This window comes from Pseudophryne corroboree, chromosome 3, assembly GCF_028390025.1.
Source record: "Pseudophryne corroboree isolate aPseCor3 chromosome 3, aPseCor3.hap2, whole genome shotgun sequence".
Lineage (NCBI taxonomy): Eukaryota > Metazoa > Chordata > Amphibia > Anura > Myobatrachidae > Pseudophryne > Pseudophryne corroboree.
The window spans coordinates 576,521,001-576,534,360 of record NC_086446.1 but is presented as its reverse complement, the minus strand read 5'-3'; the positions used below and the strand labels follow the sequence as shown (position 1 = coordinate 576,534,360).

General features: G+C 45.1%; 1 protein-coding gene across 29 annotated transcripts in view; it reads left to right on the top strand.

Annotated features, from left to right (window-relative positions):
* The window catches only part of CAMK2G (calcium/calmodulin dependent protein kinase II gamma), a 711,799-nt gene that overhangs the window by 599,813 nt on the left and 98,626 nt on the right, over positions 1 to 13,360 (top strand). For 10 of the 29 annotated variants that reach the window (XM_063961352.1, XM_063961379.1, XM_063961354.1 and 7 more), the window contains exons 13-14: positions 9,863 to 9,901; positions 10,325 to 10,387. The exons of 8 other annotated variants lie outside the window; for them this stretch is intronic. In XM_063961352.1, coding sequence (XP_063817422.1) covers positions 9,863 to 9,901; positions 10,325 to 10,387 — 102 coding nt within the window. The remainder of the gene's footprint in view (positions 1 to 9,862; positions 9,902 to 10,324; positions 10,388 to 13,360) is intronic. 11 more of the 29 variants (XM_063961360.1, XM_063961351.1, XM_063961363.1 and 8 more) reach the window with 2 other exon arrangements.

Below are 13,360 nucleotides of genomic sequence, written 5' to 3'. Positions count from 1 at the left end.
TAGCTCCAGAGGGATCGAACACAGGACCCGACCTCGTCGTCCGTTCCCGGAGCCGCGCCGCCGTCCCCCTTACATAGCCAGAAGCAAGAAGGTCCGGAAAATCGGCGGCTGAAGACTTCTGTCTTCCTCCAAGGTAGCGCACAGCACTGCAGCTGTGCGCCATTGCTCCTCATGCACACCACACACTTCGGTCACTGATGGGTGCAGGGCGCTGGGGGGGGGCGCCCTGAGCAGCAATAATATACACCTTGGCTGGCAAACTAACACCATATATAGCCCCAGGGGCTATATGGGTGTAAATTAACCCCTGCCAGACGTTTTAAAATAGCGGGAGAAAGCCAGCCGAAAAAAGGGCGGAGCCTTCTCCCTCAGCACACTGGCGCCATTTTCCCTCACAGCTCCGCTGGAAGGATCGCTCCCTGGCTCTCCCCTGCAGTCCTGCACTACAGAAAGGGTAAAAAAGAGAGGGGGGGCACAATTTAGGCGCAGTATACAATATATATATGCAGCTATAAGGGAAAACACTTTTATAAGGTGATATCCCTGTGATATATAGCGCTCTGGTGTGTGCTGGCATACTCTCCCTCTGTCTCCCCAAAGGGCTTTGTGGGGTCCTGTCCTCTGTCAGAGCATTCCCTGTGTGTGTGTGCTGTGTGTCGGTACTGCTGTGTCGACATGTATGATGAGGATAATGATGTGGAGGCGGAGCAAATGCCTGTGAATGTGATGTCACCCCCTGCGGGGTCGACACCTGTGTGGATGGACTTATGGAAGGAATTACGTGACAGTGTCAGCTCCTTACATAAAAGGTTTGACGACATAGGACAGCCGGCTTCTCACCTTGTGCCTGTCCAAGCGTCTCAAATGTCATCAGGGGCTGTAAAACGCCCGCTACCTCAGATGACAGATACAGATGTCGACACGGATACCGACTCCAGTGTCGACGACGATGAGACTAGTGTACCCTCCAATAGGTCCACCCGTTACATGATTGAGGCAATGAAAAATTTATTACACATTTCTGATAATACCCCAGGTACCACAAAAAAGGGTATTATGTTTGGTGAGAAAAAACTACCAGTAGTTTTTCCTGCATCTGAGGAATTAAATGAGGTGTGTGAGGAAGCGTGGTCTTCCCCCAGATAAGAAATTAATAGTTTCTAAATGGTTATTGGCAGCGTACCCTTTCCCGCCAGAGGATAGGTCACGTTGGGAAACACCCCCTAGGGTAGATAAAGCGCTGACACGCTTATCAAAAAAGGTGGCACTACCGTCTCTGGATACGGCCGCCCCAAAGGAACCTGCTGATAGAAAGCAGGAAAATACCCTTAAAGCTATATACACACACACCGGCATTATATTGAGACCCGCTATTGCATCGGCTTGGATGTGCAGTGCTGCAGCTGCGTGGTCAGATTCCCTGTCGGATAACATTGATACCATGGATAGGGACAATATTTTGCTGACGATAGAGCATATAAAAGACGCCGTCTTATACATGCGTGATGCACAGAGGGATATTTGCCGGCTGGCATCAAAAATAAGCGCTATGTCCATTGCCGCCAGAAGGGGGTTATGGACTCGGCAATGGTCAGACGATGCCGACTCGAAGCGGCACATGGAAGTTTTGCCCTATAAAGGGGTGGAACTTTTTGGGGATGGTCTGTCAGACCTCGTTTCCACAGCTACTGCTGGGAAATCGACCTTTTTGCCACAGGTTACCCCACAGCAAAAGAAAGCACCGTATTATCAGGTACAGTCCTTTCGGCCCCAGAAAAATAAGAGGGCTAGAGGCTCATCCTTTCTGCCGAGGGGCAGAGGTAGGGGGAAAAAGCTGCAGCACACAGCTAGTTCCCAAGAGCAGAAGTCCTCCCCTGCGTCCGGTAAGTCCACAGCATGACGCAGGGGCTGCTCAGGCGGACCCGGGTACGGTGGGGGCCCGTCTCAGGAATTTCAGCACACAGTGGGCTCTCTCACAGGTGGATCCCTGGGTCCTTCAAGTAGTGTCTCAGGGGTACAGGCTGGAATTCGAGACGTCTCCCCCCTGCCGTTTCCTAAAATCTGCCTTACCGGCAACTCCCTCTGCCAGGGAGGCAGTGTTGGTGGCTATTCAAAAACTATATTCACAGCAAGTGATTGTCAAGGTACCCCTCCTTCAACAGGGAAAGGGTTACTATTCCACAATGTTTGTGGTACCGAAACCGGACGGTTCGGTGAGACCCATCTTAAATTTAAAAGCCTTGAACACTTATATCAAAAGGTTCAAGTTCAAGATGGAATCGCTCAGGGCGGTTATTGCGAGCCTGGACGAGGGGGATTACATGGTCTCCCTGGACATCAAGGATGCGTACCTGCATGTCCCTATTTACCCTCCGCACCAGGAGTACCTCAGATTTGTGGTACAGGACTGTCACTATCAGTTCCAGACGCTGCCGTTTGGGTTATCCACGGCACCGAGGGTCTTTACCAAGGTAATGGCCGAAATGATGATACTCCTTCGCAAGAAGGGAGTTTTAATTATCCCATACTTGGACGATCTCCTGATAAAGGCGAGGTCCAAAGAACAGTTGGTAGTGGGGGTAGCACTTTCTCGGGAAGTGCTACAACAGCACGGCTGGATTCTCAATATTCCAAAGTTACAGCTGGTCCCGACGACACGTCTTCTGTTCCTGGGAATGATTCTGGACACAGACCAGAAAAGAGTGTTTCTTCCAGTGGAAAAAGCCGAGGAGTTGTCATCTCTAGTCAGAGACATCCTAAAACCAGGACAGCTGTCGGTACATCAATGCACACGAGTCCTGGGAAAAATGGTAGCTTCGTACGAAGCAATCCCATTCGGAAGGTTCCACGCAAGGACGTTCCAGTGGGACCTGTTGGACAAATGGTCCGGGTCCCATCTCCAGATGCAACAGCGGATAACCCTGTCGGCAAGAACCAGGGTGTCGCTGCTGTGGTGGTTGCAGAGGGCTCATCTACTAGAGGGCCGCAGATTCGGAATACAGGACTGGGTCCTGGTGACCACGGATGCCAGTCTTCGGGGCTGGGGTGCAGTCACACAGGGAAGAAATTTCCAAGGACTGTGGTCAAATCGGGAGATTTCGCTTCACATAAATATTCTGGAGATAAGGGCCATTTACAATGCCCTAAGCCAAGCAAGGCCCCTGCTTCAGAACCAGCTGGTACTGATCCAATCAGACAACATCACGGGGGTCGCCCATGTAAACAGACAGGGCGGCACAAGCCACAAGGATTCTCCGATGGGCAGAGAATCTTGTGTTGGCACTGACAGCAGTGTTCATTCCGGGAGTGGACAACTGGGAAGCAGACTTCCTCAGCAGGCACGACCTCCACCCGGGAGAATGGGGACTTCATCCAGAAGTCTTCCAAATGCTGGTAGACCGTTGGGAAAGACCACAGGTGGACATGATGGCGTCCCGCCTCAACAAAAAGTTGAAAAGATAATGTGCCAGGTCAAGGGACCCTCAGGCGATCGCTGTGGACGCTCTAGTGACACCGTGGGTGTACCGGTCGGTTTATGTGTTTCCTCCTCTGCCTCTCATTCCCAAGGTACTGAGAATAATAAGAAAGCGAGGAGTGAAAACTATACTCGTGGTTCCGGATTGGCCAAGAAGAGCTTGGTACCCGAAACTTCAAGAGATGCTTGCAGAGGACCCTTGGCCTCTGCCGCTCAGACAAGACCTGCTGCAGCAGGGACCCTGTCTGTTCGAAGACTTACCGCGGCTACGTTTGACGGCATGGCGGTTGAACACCGGATCCTAAAGGAAAAGGGCATTCCGGAGGAAGTCATCCCTACCCTGATCAAAGCCAGGAAGGATGTCTCCGCAAAACATTATCACCGCATTTGGCGAAAATATGTTGCGTGGTGTGAGGCCAAGAAGGCCCAGACGGAGGAATTTCAGCTGGGTCGATTCCTGCATTTCCTGCAAGCAGGGGTAACGTTGGGCCTCAAATTGGGGTCCATTAAGGTCCAGATTTCGGCTCTGTCGATTTTCTTCCAAAAAGAACTGGCTTCACTGCCTGAAGTTCAGACGTTTGTCAAAGGAGTTCTGCATATTCAGCCTCCTTTTGTGCCCCCAGTGGCACCTTGGGATCTCAATGTGGTTTTGGAATTCCTGAAATCACATTGGTTCGAGCCACTTAAGACTGTGGATTTGAAATATCTCACGTGAAAAGTGGTCATGTTGTTGGCCCTGGCTTCGGCCAGGCGAGTATCAGAATTGGCGGCTTTGTCTTGTAAAAGTCCTTATCTGATTTTCCATATGGATAGGGCAGAGTTGAGGACTCGTCCTCAGTTTCTCCCGAAGGTGGTCTCAGCTTTTCACTTGAACCAACCTATTGTGGTGCCTGCGGCTACTAGGGACTTGGAGGATTCCAAGTTACTGGACGTAGTCAGGGCCCTGAAAATGTATGTTTCCAGGACGGCTGGAGTCAGGAAAACTGACTCGCTGTTTATCCTGTATGCACCCAACAAGCTGGGTGCTCCTGCTTCTAAGCAGTCTATCGCGCGCTGGATTTGTAGCACTATTCAGCTGGCGCATTCTGCGGTGGGATTACCGCAGCCTAAATCAGTAAAAACCCATTCCACAAGGAAGGTGGGCTCATCTTGGGCGGCTGCCCGAGGGGTCTCGGCTTTACAACTTTGCCGAGCTGCTACTTGGTCAGGGGCAAACACGTTTGCGAAATTCTACAAATTTGATACCCTGGCTGAGGAGGACCTGGAGTTCTCTCATTCGGTGCTGCAGAGTCATCCGCACTCTCCCGCCCGTTTGGGAGCTTTGGTATAATCCCCATGGTCCTTACGGAGTCCCCAGCATCCACTAGGACGTCAGAGAAAATAAGAATTTACTCACCGGTAATTCTATTTCTCGTAGTCCGTAGTGGATGCTGGGCGCCCATCCCAAGTGCGGATTGTCTGCAATACTTGTAAATAGTTATTGTTACTATAATCGGGTTGTTATTGCGAGCCATCTGTTCAGAGGCTCCATTGTTATCATACTGTTAACCGGGGTTCCTATCACGAGTTATATGGTGTGGCTGGTATGAGTCTTAACCGGGATTCAAAAATCCTTCCTTATTGTGTCAGCTCTTCCGGGCACAGTTCCTAACTGAGGCTTGGAGGAGGGTCATAGGGGGAGGAGCCAGTGCACACCAGATAGTCCTGAATCTTTCTTTAGAGTGCCCAGTCTCCTGCGGAGCCCGTCTATTCCCCATGGTCCTTACGGAGTCCCCAGCATCGACTACAAGAAATAGAATTACCGGTGAGTAAATTCTTATTATATCCAATACTGTTGGGAATGCCTGATCACTGTGGCCAGCAGTGATCGGCAACTATGTGGGGGCAGATCAGGGGCTGTTGCTTCTAGTGTAGACTCGGCTGCACTGAAGCCTGTAGAAGGGCTGTGTTGCTCCATTATTGCTGGCCACAGTGAATAGGACACAGCTGAAGATAAGCCTTGGCTGCCATGGCCTCTGTGTCAGTTGGGCCGCGCCGCCGGGCTTACCGATTACTGTAGCCAGCACACTGGGGGCAGAGCCATGACTTCTCTTTAAAGTATTGGAGATCTGTGGCTAATGTGTGGAGAGAGCTGAACTGCAGAGCCGGTTGGGTGGTGCCACGAATGCACCCGATCATTGTTGCCAACATGAATTGAGATAAATTGGGGGTGGGTCCGCGGGTCCAGGGAGAATGGGAGGTCTCTCTGATATATGTGGCTGCTGGAAGATTATCTTCCGGCAGCCGTACTGTGGACATTTCTGACTGGTCGTGTCAGATGCGACCGTTTGAGTGAAAGCCTGGCCTGGTATTGTTGCATGTGATGCACCAGACAAGTGGTTAATAATTAGTTTATGTTCTGCTGTTGAATAGCTGGCTATGTGAGCCAGCATGACAACGCAAGCTTAAAACTGCAATAATGAATAGTCATTGCCTCCATGCAGTAGAGGAAGCCATTTTGGGAACTGAATAGTTTGCCTTTCGATGCACTACAAATTTGCCCCTTGGTATTGGTTATATCAGCCGTATTAAAAATAAAGAAATCAGTGTGTTCAATCTATTTTCCTTTGACAGTGCAACTGTAAATCATCATACCATTGCAAATTAATGTTATATACTGTATATTCCAAACTACAGTTGCAACCCAACTAGAGGAATGTAATGTAACCTCTGGTATTTACAGGTGTTGAATAGAAATGGCACATTAGATAGATAATTATGTCACTGAAAATTGCAGATTGGCGTACACTGCTGTAATGTCTGTTCCTGCAACACTGTGCTACTTCTGTAGGTGGTCTTTTGGCCACATTGGGAAACATATACACAAACTTGGGTGCCGACATCAGTGCAGAAAGTGTTCTTTAATGTATAGCACCCATAGTTGCATTCCTTTTCTAAACTCCACTACAAACATGACAGAATCAGATTGTTTGTTTGCTTTGGGATACAGCTTATATTTGTGCCAGCTTTCATAATAATCCACTAAAGCAATTTATTAGGAATAGCATGTGAATAATATTTGAACAGAATAGTTATGCTAAGTTTACAGTTGCCATTTCTTTCAATGAATTGTAAAGATCTAATAACAGAGATGATGCACTGCTTTATAAGCACACAGGATACAATTAGTGGGGAGGACAGTAATGGGAAGTAAAGCAAATTATCAAGCAAATGGGCAAAACCATGTTGCACTGCAAATGGGGCAGATGTAACATGTGCAGAGGGATTTAGATTTTAATGGGTTATATTTTTTTTGTGCAGGGTAAATACTGGCTGCTTTATTTTTACACTGCATTCTAGATTTCAGTTTAAACACACCACACCCAAAGCTAAATGTCTCTTACCCACCTGCAGTGCAACATGGTTTTTCCCAGTTGCTTGATGATGTGCTTTGCTTACAAACATGAATCAGGCCCATTAAGGGTGCACATATGATTTGCTACATTGAGATAACAAATGTCCTCTAAGGCACAGTTAGATTACTCCTTCAACAAACATATATTTTATAGGAGTATTCAGTTTATTCCGGCCTGTTATATTTATTAAACTGATATATGGGACAATAAAGGTTCATATTTTTTGTCACCTATCTTTCACTGTCTCGTCTTGTATGTACCTTCAGTTTAAGCAGCCTTACGATTGCTTTCAATATATATTTATAATATTGTTAAAATAACAATAACCTTGTTAGAAAATTCTTTGTAATCTTTACAAAATGGACAAATGTATAACATAGTTGAGAAGACCTTATGTGCATAGAATCAAGATTCTTCCAGCCTCATGTTTTTAGCCGTGACAAGCTTTGTCCTGAGCAATGGGAAATATTCTTGAAAGTGGCAGTACTTATTTTAGAAAGTTAAACGTGATACTATTTTAATTCATGGATGTTACATAATCATTGTGAGAATTGTGCCATCCAACCTAAAGATTGCTGTAACTGTACAATGAAAGATGTTATTTTGCTGTCCTTGTTTACAGGGGGAAGTACCACCTTTTGTATATTGTTGATTAGGGATATAGATAGATATAGATAGATAGATATATTTATTATTATTATTATTATTTTGTTAAGAATTTTTTTTAGTTACAAAGAACTTCAGGTGCCCGGAAGCTTGTGTTCAGCATTAGATCCCTCTATTTCAAACTTTCTGTCACACCCTCACTGCTTATCCAAGCTCTTTAAAAAATAAATTCACCCCTTAAATGAACAAATCAGATTTAATGGACTAAGCAAATCCTGGTTTGAAGTGTAAATGTTAATATTATATAGTTCTGACATTTATTGTGGATTATTTGGGCAAAATAGAGATTTGTGGTCCTCAAAATTCTGAAGGAGTCATTCCAAGCAACTGCTTGGCTACACAGTTTAAGACCTGATAGACTGCAAATTATTTGTGTGTATCGGGCTCATCATCAGATCAGCATCAACCACGTGTTGATCTGGACTGGTGGGAGACTGATAATGGGCTTTGTTCTGAAAGTGTGTTGTCCGATGAACGAATTAGTCCTTATAGCATTCATTGTACCAGCTGAGCACTGATTGGCTGGATCTGTCAAATTTGATCAAAAACTTGCGTGGTCAGATTGGACAGATATCTAGGGGCTGGACCAAGTGGGTCACATCTGCCTGTGGGCATTCTAAGTTATATATGTCATGTATGGGTCTTGTATCCTCTTTAGCTGCCAGATCAGTTTGGTACCTCACTAGATTTCGATACAATCAGAAATGGTGCTCTTGTAGACTGCTTGTTTTTTTCTACATTCTTAGTAATTGTATTTTAAGGAATTTGTTTTAGCAAATTTTTTCATACATTAAGTTTTCTACCAACCACTAATGATTGACCCAATGTGCATCTCATGCTTGGCATACACAGTCAGATAAAATGCCTGTCAGACTGACAGACATTTAATCTGAAAGCCTGACACCTATCAGATATCATGGGCATACAAGAGATACAGTATCTCACAATGTATGGCCACAGGATATCTGTGTTCCTTCCTTGGGGAGGAGACCATTCTCCATTCCTCCCCAGTAAAGGAACAGTGGAAATGTGCGCCTGACTTGCAACTATAAAATATTGTATCATATAGACATGGTGAAAGATCTGGCATGTCTGACTGATCAAGTTTTTCTGATTGTCACACTGGCACACAGTACAATTATGTGGACGATCAGTCAATATCTGGTGGATTGGCCAGATAACTGTATAATGTACTTGCGTCTAGCCTCCCTGCTTGTTACACAGTCCTTTTAGTCACGCCATGCCATGGTGTGACTTTGTAGAACCGAGCGTCTTCACGTGCAACTTTAATGCAAATAGGACACACTGGCGGCTTATGCTGATTAAAATGATATACAGCATATCTATATTCTGTGTGCAACCGTGGCTGTATCTGCATAAGAAATGGTACATTACAGTTTTTTCCTAGAAACGTATAGTTTCTTATGCAGTTACAGCCACACACACAAAGAATATAGGCATGTTGCATATAATTTTGAATAGCAGAGTCTGCTTGTGCATCCTATTCAGTAAGACGCATTTTCAGCAAAAAAAGATGCCCAACCCTAACGAAGTTGCACGGGACCTGTCAGCTCACTCACGCCAGGCATCTCCCGCTACGTAGCGTATTGAGGAAAGATGGATGAGGACACAGCTGTATGCCCAGCATTAGATGTGGCCACTGTTAAGGTTTTGTTTGACTAAAATACCAGATGCAACATTTGCTGTCTTATTTGAAAGCAAAGTGTGCAAGTAAGAACCATTAAAATGTGCACAAGTTGACATGCGTGACTTTTTATTATTTCCTTTAACCTGTGATAGCACTGTATGCGGTGCCTTACGCTTTACAAAACTAGATTGACCAATTTTGATTGTTATCATTTTTTTGTCCTGTATTTTCTTATTTGATTCCACTTCTAACAACCACAACACCTATGAAATATCCCTGTTTTGTTTTTTCTCTCCACACCGGTGCCTAAAACTCCTGTACTGGTAGTGTTTCAGTGGCACTATATCTTATTGCCACTTTTCCTTCCTCTTCCTTTATCCTTTCAGTTTTCCTTGCCTTTCCCAAAGCTTTCTCATCCTACCTCCTTATTCCACAGCTCCGCCACCCTCTGCTTGTTGCAATAGTTTTCTTTTGTTTAGTCATATATATATATATATATTTTTTTTTTTACTGCTTGAGAAGGTCGGGGGGAACTTTGCCAGCACACAAGAATAATTTAAGTTGTGCTTGAATACAGCAGGCATTCTATTGCATGTGTCTATGCAAAGCCAGATGCAGCATGTGAAAATGTAGTCTACCCATGTTACATCTAATAGGTCTTCTATAATTGAAAACTAGGTGGAGGTAACAGAAGAGAGAAAAAGGAGAACACTACAGGTGGGGACGTTACTCCTCTTAGCATCCTATGCTTTCTGTCTAATTATTTAGCCACCCACAAACTAAAATGAAGATGAGATTTGCTATGCATACATTCTTTTCTACCACTCGCTGCTTGAGGGTGAAATATAATTGGGTGTTATTGCTTGATTCTTGATATTTGTTTTCCAACATCACTTAAATATATAGCTTTTATCTTCTGTGCTTTGCAAGTTCTACCCCAACCACTTCTCTAGGTAAATGGAAAATTAATTTACGTATGCATTTAAAATATATTGAACCATCATAATTTTTTTTTTAGCATATATATATTTATTTTTAAAGTCAATGCTTATTTGTCTTGCTTCTTGCATTTACTGTTACTCATTTGGGCTTTTGTTGCATTGTTGCTGCTCCTCCCACTGAATGATTTTGTCCAATCAGTTGGCAGGCAGAGCTCCGCCCCCGTTGCAGCCGCCACCAGCGCTGCCAACTTGGCTGAGCAAGGTACGTGGCATGAGTTGTCCCAAACCCCCCAACCACTTTAAACCTCAGTATGATTTTTTCCCCTTACTGATCCCTCTATTTTTGGATTCCTTTTTCCTCACCTTGTCCTGTACTCCTACCTCAGATGAAACTGCATGCCTGTGCCTGCATGCCCAGGGGCAGGACGTGTTGTGTCCCTCAGTGAAGAAATTTGGCATGGAGACCCAGTTGTCCTTTTGTGGAGTTTCTTTCCATGGATTTGCAACTAACTGTACCTTGCATGCTGACCAACACTCAGATCTTTTCTCTGCTTTCTTGTTTCTTATGGGACAAGGAGAAGTAATATGGATGAGAAATGCCAGAATTGTTCCTTAGTTTCAATTTTAACTTGCCTTGATTGCGTGGTTTTCATGTTCTGTGTTTATATGTAAATTGTTCATTTATGCATACCTCCAAACAATTCAAATGCTTAAAGTGAAACACATGTAGAAATGGGTTCAGTATGTTTGACCTCCGGACAGGATGTTGGCTTTCACAATACCGACGCCTGCATCCCGATGTTTGAATTCCCGACAGGGGCGAGGTAAGTATGTTACCTCCTCTCTCTCCCTACCCCCTAACCCTCTCTTCCCACAGTCTAATTCTATCCTTCCCCCTTTGTGCCTAACCCTAACATCCCCCCAGTGGTGCCTAACCAACCCCCCCCCTTCCGTGCAGTCTAATCCCAACCCTCCCCCTTAGTGCCTTAACCTAACCACCCCCTAGCTTACTGTGCTCAGTTACAACATATACTGAAAGATTTTTTTTACTGAAGCTTCAGTGCAATATGCTGCTTAATAACATGATTTATATTTGTATTATCTTATTTTATCGTTGATTCTTTCTTGGGGTAAATGAACATATTAACTGATCTGAAGCTTTGACAGATGCTTTCTTATCAATGAAAAGTTTCAATTGAGCTGATAAAAACAGGGTTTGGTATGATCTGTCAATACAGTCAAAATGTTGAGAGTACCATGTCAATGAGAGAATGCCAATAAGGTTCTAAAACATTTTAACCAGTAATGGTACAGCATCATGCTTAAAGTTATAATGCCGACATGGTTAACATGCTCTAAATAACATTACTACCTCTCACCCCTGGGCCAGCCCTTACTGACTTGATGCTCTAGATCAGTGGTTCTCAACCACGGTCCACAAGTACCCCCAACAGTTCATGTTTTCCAGGTCTCCTCACATGATTGCAAGTGAAATAATTTGCTCCACCTGTGGGTCTTTTATAATGTGTCAGCGAGTAATGAATACACCTGTTCGACTGCTAGGTGACCTGGAAAACATGTACTGTTGGGGGTACTTGAGAACCGAGGTTGAGAAGCATTGCTCTAGATAATATAATGGACTAGTAAATTTGTGCTAATGTGAATTTCTTTTAATTTTTTTACTCCTTTTTATGTGTATTGAGTGTTATGTTAATAGGTTGTTATCCCTGCTATAAATTATATACTCCTACAGTACATGGATTTTTCTTGTATGTAGAACAGTCCGTTGACATACTGGTAATTTTGGTGTGGGGCACTAGTGGTCGCTTCTTTTACCCGTTATCTGTACAAATATTACTGTTGTGGCTTACCACCGCTGATATATTTGAGATTAAGTTGATACCCGTGTAAAGTGAATAGAGTGCTACTGTAGTCGTAACAGCGGTTACCCATGTGCTAAGAAGAAACATTCACATTTAGCAGTGTATACATCCATTTTCTGTCCATCAACATTGCTACGTAGACTGCATTCTCCCACTGCCATGATACTATCTTCATATTGACTGTTTACAGCATCAGTATCAGTATCGACAATTTAAATACCTTCTGGGGGATTGCATCATAATCCCAACAGTTGAAATGCTGGCGGATCCAGGTGAGTATTTCAACTGTACCCCAAACCATCCCCCCCCCCCCCACAGCCTAACCTCAAATCTATCCTTCCCGCTGCCTAACCTCAAATCTACCCTTCCCACAACCTAATCCTACCCCCCCCCTCCACAGCTTAACCCTAACCATCCTCCTAGTGCCTAAAGGCCCATACACACTTGACGATGCACACATTGTTAACGACCGTCGTTAATGACTTCCCTTGAACAGCTGAGCAAACGACATGAGCATACACACTACCAACAACCAAAGACCAACGACCATTCATTGTTGAAGCATCCAAGCTGAACAGTTTATTAAAATAATGAGCTGGTGAACAGTGGCTTGGTCGTTCACACCATACACATTCAACGACGTCTCTGGTCGGTAACGACCATAGTGGAAATTGAGCATACATGCTCCACAGATAATCGAGGGTCGTTAACGTCCCGCGGGGCCGCGCATCGGTGGTCGTCGGATGCATACACACTTGACGATATAATAAGCAACGTCGTTGATGAGGGCTGAAATGAACGACGTCGCTCATTTTATCGTCAAGTGTGTATGGGCCTTAACTCTACCCAGTACTTACCATCGGCATCCGTCTGCATTCTGACCGTCTGTATGCTGCTTTTGGGATTCTGACTGTGTGGATCCCAACCGCTTGAATCCTGACCTCATCCCCCTTCAGGTAAAACCCCCTTTGTACTGGGGTAGTCATACTATATGCCAGGGATGGGGAACCTTCGGCCCTCCAGCTGTTGTTGAACTACACATCCCAGCATGCCCTGCAACAGTTTTAGCATGGCCAAATATCAAAACTGTAGTAAGGCATGCTGGTATGTGTAGTCCAACAACAGCTGGAGGGCCGAAGGTTCCCCGTCCCTGCTATATGCTGCCGAAATGCAGATTTGAACATTCTGCTTGAGCATCCAGAAAAAGTGCTCTGAACAGCACGAAACGCGTTGGTGGACAAGTGGTATCACAGACAAGAACATCTACGCCGCTTTGCGGACCCGAACTGACGTCGCTATTTCCGGCTTTTCTACAACATCCTTCTCCCGCTGGACGCAGCGGTGAGAGCCGC